Source organism: Ipomoea nil, unplaced genomic scaffold (genome assembly GCF_001879475.1).
Source record: "Ipomoea nil cultivar Tokyo-kokei standard unplaced genomic scaffold, Asagao_1.1 scaffold0302, whole genome shotgun sequence".
Classification (NCBI taxonomy): Eukaryota; Viridiplantae; Streptophyta; class Magnoliopsida; order Solanales; family Convolvulaceae; genus Ipomoea; species Ipomoea nil.
In genome coordinates, this window is record NW_017616730.1 from 3,340,988 (window position 1) to 3,361,602 (window position 20,615).

The following is a 20,615-nucleotide window of genomic DNA, read 5'->3' on the forward strand; positions in this document are numbered from 1 at the left end:
AGCGACCAGACCTTATTACATACCACAGTTGTTGCAACCCTTTATATATTTTAAATATATATTAAAATTTTAGTTTTATATTCTTTAACACACCTTAAATATATGTTTATATTATATTTTTATTTTTCTCTAACATACTTTGAATATATAATTATATTTTAATGTTATCTTCTCATTATAATTAAAATTGTGATTTGTGAGATTTATTAATAATTCTAACGGTATATTAATTGTGAAATTTATAATGTGTTATGTGTGATAAAAATTATTTAAAGTGATTAATTAATTGATACAAAATATGTTTTGTAATTCAGTTATGAAAAATTATCTAGTTAATGTAATCTAAAAGTTTTAAATGTGTGTTATTGTATTTAAATTATTATAGAAATACTTAGAGTTGATCTAATTTAAATAAAAAATATTTATGAATGTCATATTAATAGAGATGATATAAATTTTATTTCAACAATTTCATATTTTACCATAAATATTTTTATTTTTTCACACCAGGTCACTAAATGAAATTTATGGATCCCGTCTCTAGAAAGGTGTCAAATGAATGGAACATATTCTTCTCGTACTTAAATATTATCATTATCACATATCAATGAGTAGTAACTACAAATTTTCTTTAAAAACAAAAAACAAAAAAAAAACTACTCCGTATAATGGATTTCACAATTGAATAAAAGCTGAATGTACAAAGTCATATAATATGGCAATGGAGTTACACACAAATACCACTTTGTCTTCACTTTTTGATTTTGTTTTGTTTGCCAGCCACTTTGACATTTATCGTAAAGTTTCCCTAGTGGCCACGCAATTTATGTCAGATCATTCAAAAATTATAAAGGTTGAATCCTGATTTCGAGTACTTTAGGTTAATTTGGTTCACAAAATGTTAATAAAATCTTGAACTTGAAAATTAAATTTGTTTTATAAACTTACATGACGTAACAAAAAAATAAAATATAATATAATATTATAAAAACAATTAAATATAATACATATAATAAGCTAATATAAAATATATATTTTGTAATAATTAGAAACATAGACCGAGTCAGAGGGGGGCAGGGGGGTCAGCTGCCCCCCCTCACCCCACCCCACCCATCCCCTACCCTCCCCTACCCTATATTGTATATAATATGTATATATAGTACATTATTCATATAAGTATTATAAAACAGATCATGTAAACAAAAGCTGTGATAGACAAGATGGTAGTTAATGTGTATGAGTTTTAGAATGGTCTGGGTTCGAGTCTTTGTATTGATAATGTCACAGCCTTTTTTCACTTTTTTTATTAACACAATTAAATTTTGGCATGATATATATAACTTCCATTATAACTTTCTTTCTATTAATAATGGAATGTGCAATTTATAATGTGTTTTATATTCGAATTGTTTTATCAAATTAATTATGTTTCATATTTTGTTATAAATATTTTTATAAAGTTTTAAGGAAAAATGGCACTTTTTTCCCCTTTGTTATATACTTATAGCATTTTTTTCCCCTAAATTATTTAAGTGACAGTTTTTCCCCCTGATATATTAAATGGACATATTTACCCTTAAAATAAATATTTCATTTATTTTTCTTCTCCAACAAATTATAACCACGATTTGAAAAAATAAAATACATTAAGTGTTGAATTTAGAATATTTTAAAAATAAAAAATAAAATTTTAAAAGAAAGTTTGAATCAACCGTTCAAATTGGATCCAAAATCGTGAATCGACGGTTCAAAATAAAACTCAAACCGCGATTATATATACTTATATGTGAGAGTCAATATAAATGTGGAAAAAAACATACACTATTTGCAAATATTATAATTCTAATTTAAGCCATTGCTAGTAGTTGTTCCGATTTGAACCTCCGGTTCACGGTTCAGAATCCATTTTTTTCCAGTTCACGATTTTAATAAACGGAAACCCAAATATTGGGTTATGTTATGAATCATAACCGAAATTTTTTAATTTGATTGCTATAGTGTTTGGTTCAGTTCGAACCGAACCGTGGTCATCCCTACGTATAAGCAATAATTTGTTGAAGAAGAGAAATAAATAAAATATTTGTTTTAAGGGTAGAAATGTCCATTTAATATTATCAGGGGGAAAAACCGACACTTCTATAATAATTGAGGGGGCAAATGTGAATGCATGAATAACTCAGGGGAAAAAAGTGCTATAAGTATATAACACAGGGAGAAAAAGTGTCATTTTCCCAAGTTTTAATATGTTTTATTTTTCAATATATCCAACAATATTTATTGTTATACTTTTTAAGTATTTCATTTTTTTTAAACTTTCTCTTTTATTTTAAATTTTTTCTCTCACTAAAAAAAATTTCTGAATACACCATTGAATCCATCCTTACTTCTTTGCCCCCCTCAACATATTTTCTGGCTCCGTCCCTGATTAGAAATAATTTGGCAAAATTTTTATATATACATGGCAACCTTATATAGCCTAAGAATTGTGAAGGAATCACATTTCCTTCAAAATCCTATGTGGATGGTATCTTGCATTCTTTAGAGAATGTCATATTCCATTAAGAAAGTAAGATAATATAAACCAAATAAGAAAATATAAATTTTGAAATATCACATTCTTTTAAGGAATAAGGACCAAATATGCTATCAAACTACACACCAAAATGCAATTAGGCTATTGAACTCAAAAAATTATGCAATTACGCCCCTAAACAAACCAATTTCATGCAATTAGTCCAAATATTTTCACGTTTCTAACAGGTCACTCCAAATTTAAAATATTTTTTTAAATAATTATTTAAAACTAATTGTTTAAACTTTAAAAAAAAATCGGTTAGAATTTTTTAAAAACAATTATTTAAAACTAATTGTTTCCGACATCGATTTAAAAAAAAATTAAAACAATTAGTTTCAAATAATTATTTTTAAAAAATATTTTAAATTTATAGTGACTTGTTAGAAACCTGGGAAACTTGTAAATTTTTTTATATATTAAAGCCATATAGTCATGGCCAATCAAATTGCAGTATTTCCCCGTCTAATCTTTCTATATATTAAAGCCATATAGTCATGGCCAATCAAATTGCATTATTTTCCTGCCTAAGTGAAACTACGCCGTTTGGAATACAGAATATTGCCGTTCCACATTTTTGGTTTCCCATATTGGTAGGAAGTTGTTCCTAATAATTCTCAATCTACATGAGGCCGTTAGCATTAAATGCTCTTTATATTCAAATTCGAATAATAATTACAATCTTATAGGGAATTAGAGATTAGAGATTAAATTAAATTAAATAAACCATAAACAAAAATCATAAACCAATACATATAATATTGCAAATCAATACAAAAATCTTCAGCCTTTCTACTTTGTGGCGTTTCATTTTTCGGTGCACCACCATTGTTATTCAATAATGGTTAAGTTACTTTGGAACTCTACATCCTCCAAGGCTGATTTGAATTTCCAACTCTCTAGCCTTCAAAGAACTCATATAAATAATGGTGAGTGGTTAGCTTTGTTACGATTTAAGCCCTAAGATTACTTCATAGTGTATTTTCATGGCGTCAGAGGAGGCAGACATAATGGTGCAAGACATAAATAAACAACATTCTACAAATAGAGATTGTGGAGTGTGCTTCTATCTTCTCAAATGAGTCAAAGAACTACAGCAAAGGAATTGGAAGAGAAGAGAAAGTTGTAGTTCTTTGACATATTTTCAAAGAAAAAACAATAACAACATATACTGCATACTATATAATTTAAAAATATCTAACACAAGCAATTTATGAATAATTAGGCAGAGATTACCACAATAGAATATAACCAGAAATAACCTCCAAATAATTATCAAGATAGTTCAAGCACATAGATTATCAGTATAATATTCATTTTTTAAATATATAAAAATGCTTATATATATATATATATATATATATATATATATATATATATATATATATATATATATATATATATATATATATATATATATATATATATATATATATATATATATATATATATATATATATATATATATATATATAGACACACACACACACGAAATTAAGCAACACCACCGATATATACAATTAGGATTAAGCATTTATTTGGGAGAAGGATTAAGCATTTATAACAATTTTTTTTCCTATTCAGTTTATGTAGAGATTTTTTATTTATTTAAATCCTCTAAACGTAAAATTGTAAAATAAATAAATAAATAAATAATATAACGTAATACATGCACACTTAATAATACAATTAATCTTGCATGAGATGATTTTAAAAATCTTAATTAGTGTCCCTTCAAAAAAAAATCTTAATTAGTGATATAAGAATAGAAAAAAAAAATCTATGTTTTTCGATTAAAAAGGTAATAATTTTGAAGTGTAATAACTATTATTCTTAATTAAAATTTTCCTCAGTAATATTTATCAAGAAGTACATACATACTTAATACAACTAATCCTGTGTAAAATCTTTTATACACCATATCTTATTCAATGAGATAAAAATTTAAAAAATCACTTTTTCAATTGAAAATATAATAATTTTAAAATAATACAGAGTAATATTGATGATATTATTATTTCTTTCTTTTTTTGAAGTAAACCCATCAATCATAAGGTGGTATACCAATATTCTTAATTTTGATGAAATTCAAATGTGTAAATAATGAAATAAGAATGATGTCATAAAACAAAACATTATTTTTTGTGTAGGACAGTAGGAGTGTACCTTAACAAGTGGCAAAGAGTACCGCCACATTCAAAGCCAACCAGTGTTAAGTGGGCCCCACAGCCCCTAACAATTTCCGTTCAAATAGTCACCATTCTCACAAATCTTCCAAGTTTTCGCCACGTCGCTACCCTATTTTCTCTCACGGGCTCGACGGTTTCGTTTCGCCGGAGACTTTTTAGTGCCGCAGCTCGTCGGCGGTCGGTCGGAGCCATGGCTCTGTGCGCGACGGACACCGCACGCGCTCTGTTGTGCAGGGACAGCAGAGCCGCTGCTCACCTCAAGCATATTTCCATTTTCGTAATATTCTTCACGAGCGTCGTCGGCATATCGTCGCCGGTTGTGCTCGCCCGGTTGTTTCAAGGCAAGGCGGTTTACGACAAGGCTATTCTGATAATTAAGTGCTTCGCCGCCGGCGTGATTCTCTCCACCTCGCTCGTGCACGTGCTCCCGGACGCCTATGACGCGCTCGCCGACTGCCAGTTGGCGTCGCGGCATCCCTGGAAGGACTTTCCGTTCTCCGGCCTCGTAACGCTAATCGGCGTTCTCACCGCGCTTTTGGTTGACTTGACCGCAACTTCTCACGTCGAAAGTCACGGCCACGGACACGGCCAAAAAGTGACGAAAGATTACACGCCGATTGGAGAGAGTGAAGAATTGGGGGTTGTGAGTAAGAAATTAGGTCAGACAGAGAAAGAGGCGGAGCTAGGGATTGAGGTATCCTCGGCGGCGGAGGAGGGAAGAGGGGAATCGGAGGAATTGGTGAGGCTGAAGCAGAAATTGGTGTCTCAGGTTCTGGAAATTGGGATTATATTTCACTCGGTGATTATCGGCGTCACAATGGGAATGTCTCAGAATCAGTGCACGATCAAGCCACTCGTGGCGGCGCTAGCATTTCACCAGATCTTTGAAGGGATGGGCCTAGGAGGTTGCATTGCCCAGGTAATTACTGGCTTAAAAACTTATCAATATTTCCTTTTCTAGATTATTTAGTTTCTATTCGCATCAAATTCAGTATATTTGCAGAATTAGAATCACGGGATTCTCGTATTAAATTGTAAAGATACAATCTTTTTTATGGTTCGTTTCAAAGGAAAAAGGAAAGAAAAGATACCCTGAATCATTCTTACACCTCAATAGTTGATACAGTATAAGAATTGACATTGAAAGAAAACTATTACCCTGTAAAGAAGTTGAAAGGAATACCAACTTTAAGCATTTTCTCCCCTTTCATTTTGTATTCTTTGGTAATTAGAGAGATGAGATTAAAACCCAGACTTGAGTTGCTTATAATCCTGCAAACTCTTAGTTGAACTGTGTGTTATTATGGTACTTGAATAAAACTGTTTAGTCTTTTCGGATTGGAAGTAATGGTCTGTTTAAGGTTCAAAGATCAAATCCTGGGATTACGATCGAGTATAGATAGTATAGCAGCTAACAATTGCGTGTAAAACTTCTCCCGATTTGTTGAATCTTTTTAGTTATTAGTTGAATGTTAGGTTGTGCCCCTATTAGGTGGATGATCTATACCATAATATGGAGTACCATATAGATCAGCTAAGGTCTAATTTTCATGTTAGCGAAGATGAAACGTGGCTGTTAGTCTAAAATGAAATGCGATCATTTGGGGATGCTTCTATCCTGAATCTGAATAATAAACATTTCAACATTTACAGTGCAGAATTTGTCTTGTATAAAGGTATACAATAGCTGAAAATATCTCAAGCATCTCTTATCATAATAGATTCGCAATTTCCAACTCAACTAGTAAACTCTCATGGCTAAAACAAAAGTCTTGTATAGTAATGTTGAATGAAAACGTAAAAAAACTTGGCGCTTTTTTGTATGCTTCTCTTCACGAATGTTGAACGGGGAATAGTTATTCTACATAATCGATGTTCATGTGAAAAAATTTCCTATGCAACAGAGTCGTTTAATCTAACCTCTGTGTATGAACTTCGTGGTGATTATGACAGGCGGGTTTTAGTTTTGGAACAACGGCTTACATGAGCTTCATGTTCTCGGTGACAACCCCAATGGGTATCGTCCTTGGTATGATTATCTTCTCCGTTACTGGCTACGATGACAGCAGTCCAAACGCGCTGATTCTTGAAGGCTTGCTCGGGTCCTTGTCTTCTGGCATACTGATATACATGGCCCTTGTGGACCTCATAGCTCTCGACTTCTTCCACAACAAATTGATGAGTTCGGAGCCATTGTTGAAAAAGGCGTCTTTTGCTGCCCTAGTTCTTGGCTCTATGTCGATGTCAATTCTTGCTCTCTGGGCTTGAAACTTCCTGTGCCATATGTCTACAATAATATAGTTATGTATTATTATTATCAATTTGGCTTGCAGAATTAGGTCACTAGGGAGCCTGAATATATGTAAATTTAGTTTCCCTTAGAGAAGAAATGATAGCTCCTCCTGCATATCAAGCTAATTGCAGTTGATTTAGCTTCTTGTTGAATATGGACATTGAGACTGTTGCAATGTGAAATTCCAACCCGAGACATGCTTGTAAGTTGTAAGTTGTATTAGCCTCATTTTACGAGATGCAGATATCAATACAATATGTAAAAGAAAATTGCAAGATAAACGCTCCCTGTTCCTCCTTACAACCATGACTACATCTAATGATTGCAAAAATAGGGCTCGAAATGGTTTAATCTGGACTCTGATTTTATCACGAGGTGTTCTGAGCATGTTTTAATTGTAAGAGACACCTTTAAATTCGACCTCTCTTAAGGTCATGAGTGCACGACCAGTCACACCAATCAAACTCGTTCTGGAGTGTGATTTGGAGATATTGGTAATACATAAGTTGAAAAAAAAATGTTTATACTTTTCCTTTTATTTTTCCATGCATTATTACCCGGTTATTAAAGTTATGTCCACTCATTCAAGAAACCATTTTATATGAGCTAAATTTCCTTCATGTCTCCACACCCAGACTGACAAAGCATTTGGAATATCAATGGCTCAGCAGACAAGGTCAAATGCTGGTGCGCATAAGGGATCTGCTCACTTTGGGCATAATCCCGCACAATGGCTCAATAGACAGGGTCAAATATTGACTGATTCCGCACAATGGCTCAATAGACAGGGTCAAATGCTGGTGCGCACAAGAGATCTACTCACTTTGGGCATAATCCCACACAAGGGATCTCTTACTTTGGGCATAATCCCGCACAATGGCTTAACAGACAAATTCAAATGCTGGTGCGCACAAGGGATCTGCTCACTTTGAGCATAATCCTACACAAGGGATCTGTTTACTTTGGACATAATCCTCACACTGCTGCCGCCGAGATTTAAATATTAGTCTCTTCTCTCATGTCTACTTAACCATTGAGCTAAGTCACAAGTAAACATTACTTTGGGGACAAGTTGCATGTGTTTGACGAATTGTCTGGATATGATGATTGACCATCTTCTATTTAGTGTCCATATCACTCTGGTATATATCCATCTTCTTTGAGTGTTAACGATCTGATGGTGTTCATTTTACACGACTCTAAGTGATGAAGGCAACTAAAAGTTGGGTGGCTCAATTGGGAATGCTCACTTTTGCCTTTACTTAAAGCATAGAGTGTTGCAATACACATAGGCAGCAGCAGAAGCCGCAGCTAGCTAGGTAGTTGAAATCTACACACAATCCACAATTTTTCCCATTCCTCCCATCCCAATCAAGTGTTTGTTAACATCATCTTTACTACGAGTTTGAACCAATAATTTGCTTTGGGAAATTGGAAGGAAGAAAGCACCACACCCCCTTTCCATTTCCATTTGCCAAGCAATTAATAAGTTCAATTTTCTCTACCACTACACTCAAAACTCCTCATATCTCACACCACAAACCTTTTCATTCCTACCCTATCATCTCTAGATATGTTGATGGTGACAATTAAGTTACCCCTCCGATACTCAATATATTATCTCGTTTACTTATATCGATCACTCAGATTCACGGTAAATATAAAGCTCTTCTACTTTTGCTTATACATAGTCTCGAAACCTAACACATAGTAATAACAAGCACATACACTTACAATCTTATATCAAAGTTAATCAATTTATAACCTGCACAAACAACTCAGTTGGTCCCCTGGGATTGAAGAGATTATCACCCGTGAATGCATGAGAGCTACGTGCCTACAAGGAAATAGACAGTAGCAGGGTCACCCCCTCCCTTTAAACCAAAAAACAACTCAGTTGGTTCGAATTCTAACAGCTACAGTGTGAGAATTTCATTCATTGTGGGCACCAAACACTAGTCATTCCACCTAATAGGCTACTAAGTCTGCAAATGACATTCGAAATTTCTACTATGAGACTAGTTCATATTTAGACTCAATTAAGCTCAAATAATTTAACTTTTACTCTTACCTAACCCTTAACCCTTTAACTTATTAGTAGTTTACTTATCAACTATCCGAAATTGCTTAGTGGTCTGCCCTGACTATATATACATGTGTCTCTATATATCACCAGGCTAGCAACAGCAACAACGTAACAATATAATAGCAAGCATGCCTAACACACCTTTATCGATTTTCACAAAAGCCACAAAGAAGCATATGAAACGCAAGACAGATTCTAACTGTTTCTAGAATCCTGGCTTTTCTACACATAAATGGCAAGGAACTAACGACCATGTTTTTATAAGTTAATTACGTGCACAAGTTCATTATATTGCCCATCATATCATATCACCTAGCTAGCTGGCTAGCTTAGCTAGATTCCTAAAGCCAATTCACAACACACACATATATATGATCTGATGGCACAATAATAATAATAATAATGCAAATCATAGTACTAATTATCATCCTATATATGTAAACCTTAATTTCCTCGAAGTCGATCGGCGGTGGGCATGGAGGAATTTGAGCCGTTCCATTGGTACATAAACGACCAGGGCACGAAGAGGTTTCTGGTGACGCTGCTTTTCTTTGGGCTGTCCCTTCTCCTCATCATTTTCCTGTTCTTGCGTTTCATTCGCATGCACGCTTCCTTTCCCAGCACCAATGATGATGTGATCTCAAGTTCAATCGTCGTCACCCGACAGAACATTGGACGACGAGAGATGATGGGTGGCAATAACGTTAGCGTGGTGGCGCCGGCGCCGGCGGCGTCTTCCGAGGTGATCAAGAGCCTGCCCATTTTCATGCACAACTGCAGGTTATCGTCGGAGAATACGAGGTTGAGGGACGGCGACGAGTGTTGCATATGCCTGGGGGTTTTCGAGGACGGAGAGATGATTAAAGTGATGCCTAATTGTCTGCACGCTTTCCACTCTCATTGCATTGATCGATGGTTGAGTAGTAGCTCAACTTGCCCTGTTTGTAGATCGTCTATCCGTTCCACCTCTGCCTTCTTCTATTGATTAGTACAGTTCTCAATTGCTTCAAAGTAGTGTGAAAGGGTGGCCGGGTTAGGGTACGGTTGAGTTGAATCTGAATTAGTCTTATATTCGTATGGATACCAAATGTTCTATATGCAAAATATGTTGGTTAAACTGAGAGGAGTTTGAGTTGCTTTAATTAACACGAGGTTGTTCTTAAATTAGGAGATTTTGTCTTGAGCTCGGCTAAGACTCCACTAGATTAGCCCCGGGACGGGCGTAGCTAAGTGGATAAGATATTATATTATTCTTGTATTTGAAAGTTACAAGTTTGATTCTTGTTAACACTTACTTGTTCTAGCCTGTCGTATGAACAAGGTTTACTCAGTACACACAAATACCACTAGATTAGTCTTATCACACCAGGCACCAATGCAACTAGATGACATGTATAGTGCAATTGGGTCTCCTAAGTGAACCTGATAAACAAATCAAATTGGACTTAATTGAACAATTTTACCGGTTTAGGGGACTTGAATGAAACTTTTTTCACTTAGGGGATCCAATTGCACTATCCACTTGACTGAGGGGTCAATTTAACACTTTTTCCTTTTTTTTTTTTTTAAAAAAAAAAAGAGAGAGAGAGAAAGAAGAAGAATAGGTAACCAAAGATACATTTGAGAGAAAAATAATTTATTGAAAGAGAATCGTTTGCCGAATTGAAAAAGAATAATAACATTTACCTCTAAAGAGGTTGTCGTGTGAATGGAACATAATTCTTGTACAAGAAAGTTACGAGTTTGATTTTTGTCAAAACTCTTCCAGTTGAGTCATGTGTAATTGCGGGTTATTACACAATAGCAAGGTTTACTCCATACAGACTTGGGTAGTGGTTATCTCTTATACAAATAATAATAATAATAATAATAATAATAATAATAATAATAATAATAATAATAATAATAATAATAATAATAATAATGTTATTTTCTCTATATGATTTTACTTATTAATGGTCACATCTTGACGTGACACAATAATTTTTTTCACCTCTTTTATTACCATGAATTGGTCGGCCCAATTAACATTAAAAAATAAATTTACTTATAAATCAAATATATAAAAAGAATCAATTAATATTAGAACGTAAAAATAATAAACTTTAAAAGTAAGAGACTAAAATTGTATAATGACGTTGACATAAAATTCTATGACTTGTAATGTAATTAGATAAGCATAAAAACCTTAGTATGGTTGCATATGTGATGTATTAATGATTTGCAATGTAACGTGCTATGTATGTATTTTAACTCGTGCTTTGGCATTAGTTTATTGGACTGTAGATTTGGTAGAGTTGGGGGGTCTATTGGTATGATAGAACACCAAATTGAATAGTATATGAAACAATGGTGCAATTGTATATGCTAGTCTCAAATAGGGAAATTTTATGATATTTCACAATTAAAAACATAAAGTATGTGTTTCATTAAGTTACGGTATTGAAGAAGAAAACAAACATTGACTATACATTAGTTTTTTTTTTTTTTTTTTTTTTAAATAAAGTATAGCTCGTTTTTCTTAGTGCAATTTAGTGATTTACTTCTCCTATATAATGTGTTGATTATTACAAGAAGTAAGGTTTACCTTTTTGTATATAAACAGATACTACATTGTAATAGAGCCCGTAGCATTCAAAAAAAAAAAAAGGTTTACCTAGTGCAAACTCTGGTAGTGATTGTTGTTTTTCCTTGTTAAAAAAAAAAAAAGGAAAAAAATAGAAACCTAGTTTGCTACATAGGAGATGCAAATCGCACTAGAAAGACTTGTGTGACTAACTTAACCGAGAGAGGATATTGGCAAGAATCAAACGAGTAACTTTTAGGTACGAGAATCATGTTCCACTCACTGAGTCACTCAAAAAAAAAAATGTTACACTTCGTACTTAATATCCAACTAGTCGTCCAATCATCACTTTATTCACCCGCACTCACACCGGCCAACCCAAAGCACTTACTTGATATAGCCTGTCGTATGAACAATGTTTACTCAATACACACAAACACCACTAGATTAGTCTTATCACACCAAATGTAGGTCAGATGACTTGTATTATTAAAAGAGAGAGAGAGAGAGAGAGAGAGAGAGAGAGAGAGAGAGAAGAAGAAGAAGAAGAAGAAGAAGAAGAAGAAGAGGAGGAGGTAGGGTAACCTAAGATACAATTGAGAGAAAATAATTTATTGAGATAGAATCGTTTGTCGAATTGAAAAAGAATAATGTTGTTACGTTGTTTGTCTCAAAAGAGGTGGTCGAGCTAATGGAACATAATTCTCGTATCAGAAAGTTACGAGTTCGATTCTTGTCAAAACTCTTACTTGCAATCGAGTCATGTGTAATTACGGGTTATTACACAATAGCATAATTACACAATAGCAGGTTTACCCCGTACACACTTGGGTAGTGGACTAGTGGCTATGAGTTTTGTCTTGTCATACAACGAAAAAAAAAATGTCATTTTCTCTATATAATTTTACCTATTAATGATCACTTCTTGACGTGACAATAATTTTTTAAATTTTTATATTACCGCGAATTGATCAGCCCCAATCAACCTTAAAAAATAAATTTACTTATAAATCAAATATATAAAAAGAATCAATTATGTAAAAGTAATACACTTTGAAAGTAAAATACTAAAATGGTATAATGACGTTGACATAAAATTCTATGACCGGTAATTAAATAAGCATAAAAACCCTGGCCTATTATGGTTGCATATGCAATGTATTAGAGATTTGCAATGTAACGTGCTATGTATGTATTTTAACTCGTGCTTTGGCATTAGTTTATTGGACTGTAGATTTGGTAGAGTTGGGGGGTCTATTGGTATGATATAAACACCAAATTGAATAATGTGAAACAATGGTGCAATTGTATATGCTAGTCTCAAATAGGGAAATTTTATGATATTTCACAATTAAAAGCATAAAGTATGTGTTTCATTAAGTTACGGTATTGAAGAAAAAACAAACCTTGACTATACATTAGGTTCTTTAAAAAATAAAGTATAATTCGACTCGCCTTTCTTAGTGCAGTACAATTTGTTGGCTATTACACAGAAGTAAGATTTACCTAGTGCAAATTTTGGTAGTGATTGTTGTTTTTCCTCGTCAAAAAAGAAAAGAGTAGAAACCTAGTTTGCTACATAGGAGATGTAAGTCGCACTAGAAAGACCTGTGTGACTAACTTAACCGAGAAAATGTATGAACAAAAATTATAACTTTTAGATACGAGAATCATGTTCCACCCACTTAGTCACTCAAAAAAAAAAAAAAAAAAAATGCTACACTTAGTACTTAATATCTAACTAGTCGTCCAATCATAACTTTATTCACCCGCACCCACACCAACCCAAAGCAAGCAAGTTTTTAACGTTTAAATTCAGTCCACTATAAAACATAATGATACTTTCCATAATTGTTAATACTTTGTGTACGTGTCTGCATTAGGCTGAGTTACAGTTTTAAAATTTACATCAAACGTTATTTCATTATTTATTACGGTAAAGATCTTTACATTCACATTTAAACCGCACACTACAAACACCCATCAAGAACATATGTACCAAATTAGGCAGCTGGCCGGCTAGTGCCTTTATGTTGTAGCAAACACAATACATGAAGTAGACATGAACTTTTGCAAAAGTTGGCAAGATGACAAACGACCTCAACTCAATAATGGCCCTTTTCTTTCACAAATATGAACATATGTATTCTCGAATTGTTGTCCAATTCACAATAAATTGTGCCGTTTTTGTTAATAATGAGATCAGGGCCAGACCTTTTTTAGATTTTTAAGGCTCCGCTCATGAAGCCATAGAATCCTACTAACCTAATATCTCCAAAGTCCAAACAAATAAAAAAATAAAATAAAAACATCTTAAAACTACATGGCTAGTAGCTACCAATTGGGCTGCCACTATCGTTTAGAATGCAAGTAGAACTATCTGTTGGGGGGAGGGGGGAGGGGGGGGGGGGGTGCAATCAATTTCTCATGCGATATTGGTGGTGAACTAGTGAACGGTACATGTTTGAAATTATCTGATCTATAGAGATTCAGTGCTTTAGATATCATCTGTGGGAGCAACCTCTCAAAGTGAGGGGGTTCCTTGTGCGCAGTGAGCACGGGTCTAGCCTCTGTGATTCATGTTCAGTTTAGTTACCGTGATTTACATCCTCCCAAATGCTCTGTCGGGTCGGGGTGTGGGGGCCCTTAGGGTTGGGGTTTAGCCTTTTGGAAGAATTAAGTCCTAATTATTAAGAGAGAGAGAAGTAATTTGGGAAAAGAAAACTGATGAGTTTCGGGATTAATTACATATTTTTATTTATATCTTAAGTAGTTATATTACGTCAACAATAAATATTGAGCCCTCTAAAAATTGAGACCCCGCGTTAATTGGACGTTTTGCACACCCTAAAATCTGGCCCTGAATGAGATTAATGTCCATATTACACGTCTCATACATTTCATGAAAAGTGATATGACACCATATTGCACATCTCATACATTTCATGGAAAGTGATATGATGCCATTGGGCACAATTTGCACTTCAAAAGCTAAGCAATATCACGCATATAATTGCACTTCTAAACATATAATGTTAATATACAATTGCAAATGGAAAAGTTGTAGCACATGCCACGCTTTTTACCATTCTCGTGCATCGAATGTAAACCGTTAAAGGAATTGGTTAAGTTCCAAAGGTGGCTGGAAAACCATATTTTCTTTGTGACTACATTTATACGTTTTAAAAAAATCTTAAGGGTTCGGTAATAATCAACCCTCTATCTCTTGCATATTTATATTCGGTATAACTTAAAAGTGAATAAAAACAATTTGTATTGAATTTATAACAGAGGAACGAAGTTTATTCGGTGCACATAGTGACTATAAATTTCATTGGTCACCAAAAAAAAAAAAAAAAAAAAAAAGAGTTTAGTTCTATTGAGACATTGTCTCAATATTACTCATACAAATCTAAAACTTCCTCCAAAAAATTAAATTATATCTGGTACTGGTTGGTACCGTAAACATTCCCATACATTTTACTAGTGATAGTACTAATATTCACGTGTCGCGGTCAAAGTACTGAATGAGAACAAATAATAATAGTAAAAGGGGATTTTATTGATCAAAAGGAGTCTTAATACAATCTAGATGGTTATCCCGATAGCCGACTGACTGCGGTCGGGCAGCTCTGTAAATAACCTATTGATCGTCCAAAAGTCCCCCTTAGTGTAGCCGCCGTGGGTACTTATAGCCTTTGGCCGAAGACCACCCTCCGGCCTACCGGCATGCTACCCACGTTGCGTCCACGCGTCTTCACCCAGCGAGCCCTCTCTGTCAACACATAACATTGCCACGTGCCTCTCTTCATCATCTTTGTCTCTTCGTAAAGTAAAGGTACGATAGCCGGGAAATACATCGATCAGGAAGTTCATCGGTCGGGTCCGACCGTCTTGCGTGAACGACGCCCGACCTAAAGATCCTGCCCAAACTACCAGGGAAACCAAACTCATGTCGGTCGGGATATATCCTACCAACCAGGTACTATAAATTAATTGTATAAAAAATAAAAAATAAAAATTGACAACACTTTTTAATAAATGTTTCTTTTTGAAATTGAAAAAAGCATGAGTATTTAAGTACTTTAGTTATATCCATATAACTGAATTAGAAAAAAATTAATAAATAACAAAAATACCCTTTTTTTTTACATAAATATATTATAAAAACTTTCATAAACCATGTCATAATAATTTTAATTTCTAAAAAGCACCGATATAGATACAGAAACATATATATACTTAGTCGAGACTTTTATACTTTTCCCGAGACAAATATTTTTTTAAAGTCTTTCTAAACTCTTTTTTTTTTCTTTTTTTTTTTTTTCAAGTTGTATACATAGAGTATAATTTTGTATTCATTACACCAATTAACCACTTGAGTGTATGATAGCCTCACTCCCAAAGCATATTATTATATCATACCTCAATTAATTCATAATCAAATGATTATAGGATTCCATCTATTTTGGGGAGTTCTTACAACATAACACCCCTGTCCTTCCAACTCAAATCCTTTAAAAAAAAAAAAAAAAAAAAAAAAAGTGGGTAGCTAGTTTTGTTAAGTATGTCACATGATATCTATAAGTTTAAGCCGTCTGTATTTTCCTTAATTTAAAGACCCGTGGAGGAGATAAATAATGGAATACATATTGTGTCTCAATTAGCTTACATCTTTAAATATTTATACACTAAATACTCACATGATCAAATCTATTCCTACCATAAACCATTAACAACCCGTTTGGTTGACATGAATTACATTTCAATTACAACACAATCATTAACACGTAAATTACCGTATTTGATTGGAGAAAATTGAAATTCCATTTGAAGAATTTTAATTTACAGGGCTTTCCCTATAAATTCAATTCAATTCGGTTGAGCATGAAAAAGGAAAAAAAATATAAAATTACAACATCACCCTTGATGGTGATTATTATTATTAAGGGTATTTTAGTCTTTTTTCAAATTCTAAAGTTTTATTTCTACCCACCAAACAATTTAATTTATTCCCACTGAATTAAAATTGTTTTTCTCCCTAATTCTTTTATTCCAACCAAACGTCTTAAAACTTATGAACTTATTTTGGGTTGATTGAGTAGTTGAGTTGTATGAAAGCAAAATATATATAAGTGCATGACATGCATATATGAATAAATATAATGTGTATATGCATGCGCGTGTAAATGTGTTTCATAAAGAAAGTAAAAAAGAGGTGAATAGGAAAGTTGGCAGTGGTTGGATACTTGGATTTATTGCTGTGGCGATTGATGCTACCTCACAATATAACTCAACCACCTTATAACGTAACACTTCCGGATCCGATCAGACCCCATAACTGAAGTATGTATTTCATCTCAATTAAAAGTTTAAACATGACCTTTGGTCGGACTCTGATATCAAAGTGAAGCATGTGTTCCATCTCAACTAAAAGAATAAGATGATAGTTGGATTGTACAAATGTTTTATATATATTATAAGCTCAACACCCATACTTTCTCCATAACGCCACTCCCATTAATTATTACTACACACAACCTAAATCTTCATCGTCTTCCTCAGATCACCTCCGACGATCCATTTCAGATAAGTTCTTACCTATGAAGATGGACTCAGAAGAACTGGAAACCACGAACAGCTGGCACAGCACAGACCTCACCGCATTCACCTCCCATTTCCGCAACCACGGCTTTCTCCTCTTCACCCTCCTCTTCTGCTTCCTCATCTTCCTCCTCGCCTTCTTCTTCTTCTACTTCGTCTACAAGTTCACCGGCGGCGCCACCTTTCCGGCCTCCAGGCCGCGTCCGCAGCCGCCGCCGCAGAGCAAAGGGCTGGACGCGGAATCGATTCAAACGCTGCCGGCCGTGGAGTATGTTTCGCTCGGCGTTAAGGAAATGAGCGAATGTTCCATCTGTTTGGGGCTGTTCGAAGAGGTCGAGATTGTTAAGGTGATGCCGGAGTGCTGCCATGTCTTCCACGGCGACTGCGTTGACACGTGGCTGTCGACTCGTCCCAGCTGTCCTCTCTGTCGGGCGTCTCTCGACTCCATTTCTGTACGGATCAGTGCTTGATCCAAGAGAAGTTAGTTTCTTTTTTAAGGAAAAAAATGTTCCGTTTGACGGTTCGGAGAGATTGAGGTACTGTTGGGCTACGGCCCAGACAGTCTTATTCGGCCTGGCGGCCCAGTTTTTGGGCTCCAACAGTGCTGTGGAGAATTTAGTACGTATTGGGCTTTAGGGCTTTCTGATCTACTTTGTTAAAAATAAAAATAAATTGTTACTAGAATTGCGATTGGTTGATTCAACCACGTAATGTTAATAAATAATCAAATAAATTGCATTTTAACTTATTTATATTCTCCAAGCTTACCAGGACTATGTGGTCTAATGGTATCCGGGTTGGACTTCCATTTGGAAAATTGTGATTTCGAGCCTCAGTGGAGGCGTTATTGGCTCTTTGTGTTTCAGTAGGTTGAGAAAGTATATGAACAGATACTACATTGTAAAAAAAAAATATTCTCCAAGCTTGATTACACGAGCTAGTAGCATTCAAAAAAAAAAAAAAAAAAAAAAAAATATTCTCCAAGCTTGATTACACGAGAAAAACCATTAATTAGTATACGGGAATCAATTGAAAAGATGTTGACAATAATCGAAGCAATAACATTTAAATACAAGAGTGAGTTGCCTCACATAGTCACATTTAAACAAATGAATTAAACGTATTTTATATCGAGACTGTCCTTGACGAAAATTATTTAACTTCCTCACTTTATGTCAAAATGTTTTTTTGTTTCACTAATTCCCCAACCTTTTAAACATAATCGTATTTTTAGTCACTAAATTATTCTTATATTTCCATCAATTTGAACACATTCATTCCTCTAAAGTATTGATAACTGCACATTCAATCCCTCAATTATACAACATTAAGAATAAAACATAAAATTTCATCAAGAATTTATCAGAAACCGAATTTGCTCAAATTGACGAATACTAAGGGTGTGTTTGGTTCATTGGTTTAGCTATCAGGAATGAGAACCAAAGTCGTTTGGTTGACAAGTTTTTAGAGCACTACTATGGGATTTGATTACCCTTAATTAGAAAATCCATTCCCTAATAAAATAAGGATTTCATTCCATTATTCCCCATCATAATTGGTAATTTGATTTTTAAGTTTGTATTAGTATTTTTAGATTTTTTTTTGGGTTCATATTAGTGCTTTGGTTGTCTTTATATTAGAATAAATTGTCTTGATTTTTTGTACTTATATTTTTAAAACCTTTATTCCCATTATAGAATCATACATAATTAACCAAACAACAATATTGGTAATCATTCCAATTCTACCCTACTACCAAACATGCAAAATACTTCACCAAAACCCATTACCATTACCAAATATTTGATTCTCATTCCCAGGTATGAATACACCCTAAGTTTTCTAAAGGAAATCATTCCGAAACAAAAAAAGTGTATTTTCCCCAATGTTTCATCATCAAATACCATAACTTATTAATGTAATTGCTATGATACATAAACCATCAAGTAATATGTTATGTCTAAAAATAAAAATATGGACCAAGATTAAATAAATAGATACTACTGTTTTTTTTTTTTTTTTTTTTTTTGCCTAAAATTGACAAAACTAATTTTTTGGTGCACAAAAATAAATGCCAAATAGTAATATTTAATTTTAAAATTATAATTATATTAAAATATTTATTTAAATAATGACATAAAAAATTTAAAAATTCATAAAACTCAATATTATATTAAAAAGTATAATTGATCATTTAGAAATAATTATTATATGATTAATAATTGTTAAAGAATTTTTTTTTAGAAATGATAAATAATTAAATATAATTTTGAGTTAATTTCATTTTTTGTTCTAAATTTATAGATAGCAATTCACTTAAAATCTTTTTTTATCAGAACATCCACTTTTGGTCCAAGTATTATTGTTGATTAGGATTATTTCTCGAGCACCGTGCTTGTATGGTGGTCGGTAATTGACCTCTGGGATGGGCCGACTGCCGAGCCCGATCCGACCATGACCGACCTAAAAGACCCGGCTTCCCGACCTCGCATACTCGCCGAGCGTGGCTAGAGGTTAAGCCCAGAAAGGGCTCTTCAACCTCGAAACTATTGACCCGATCAAGTCGGGCCGACCCCCTAGGGTCGAGGTCCAACGCGGCGTGCTCAGGAACACTAAGGCTCGTGGCCTGAATCCCTTGGGCCGCCGTCTAAATACGTGTATGGCCTCCATGTGCCACGCATGCCGCCAGCCCGGGATCTGTCCCCCGCATTCTCTATAAATACCGCATTTATTTATGGATGGGGAGACTTCTATTTCTACACCTATAGCTACTAGTTCGGATACCTTTGACCCACTATTACGTATACCGCAGACCAGGCTATAGTCACTAAACCAACAAGCAGACCAGGCTTAGGATCCGAACCCGGAACCGACCTGGAATAGTATTCCGTAGATAGTACGCACCGTATATACTACATCAATTGTTACATGGCCATTTTTTGTCCTTTATCAACAAAAATATTTAAATATCGTTAAATACAATGACATTTTGATTTCAATTATGAATTTTGTTTATAAAACAAACATAAAAATTATAACGGGTCAACCTATTTTGTATTAAAAAATCAGAATATCTTTGTATTTAACAATATAAAATGTTCATGACACAATAATAGAGTAAATACCCAAAATGGTCCCTCGACTATAGCTAAATTCACAAATTGGTCCTCGACTTTTAATTTCAACCAATTACGTCCTTAACTTTGCAATTTTAACACAATTTGGTCCTTTGTCTATTTGACCGTTTGTTGACTGTGCTTTTTTAGGATATATATTTAATTTCATGGTCCACCGTTGGTTTTTAA

General features: G+C 34.0%; 2 protein-coding genes across 2 annotated transcripts; both read left to right on the forward strand.

Annotated features, from left to right (window-relative positions):
- Positions 1-4,839: 4,839 nt before the first annotated feature.
- LOC109163302 (zinc transporter 6, chloroplastic) lies at positions 4,840-7,331 on the forward strand. The gene is made up of 2 exons (XM_019312059.1): positions 4,840-5,680; positions 6,715-7,331. The coding sequence occupies exons 1-2, from the start codon at positions 4,952-4,954 to the stop codon at positions 7,027-7,029; spliced, it is 1,044 nt and encodes a 347-aa protein (XP_019167604.1). The 5' UTR covers positions 4,840-4,951; the 3' UTR covers positions 7,030-7,331.
- Positions 7,332-9,382: 2,051 nt separating this feature from the next.
- On the forward strand, positions 9,383-10,271 carry LOC109163312 (RING-H2 finger protein ATL66-like). Its single transcript, XM_019312069.1, has 2 exons — positions 9,383-10,120; positions 10,162-10,271. Coding segments are annotated over exons 1-2 (507 nt in total). The 5' UTR covers positions 9,383-9,615; the 3' UTR covers positions 10,164-10,271.
- Positions 10,272-20,615: the final 10,344 nt, after the last annotated feature.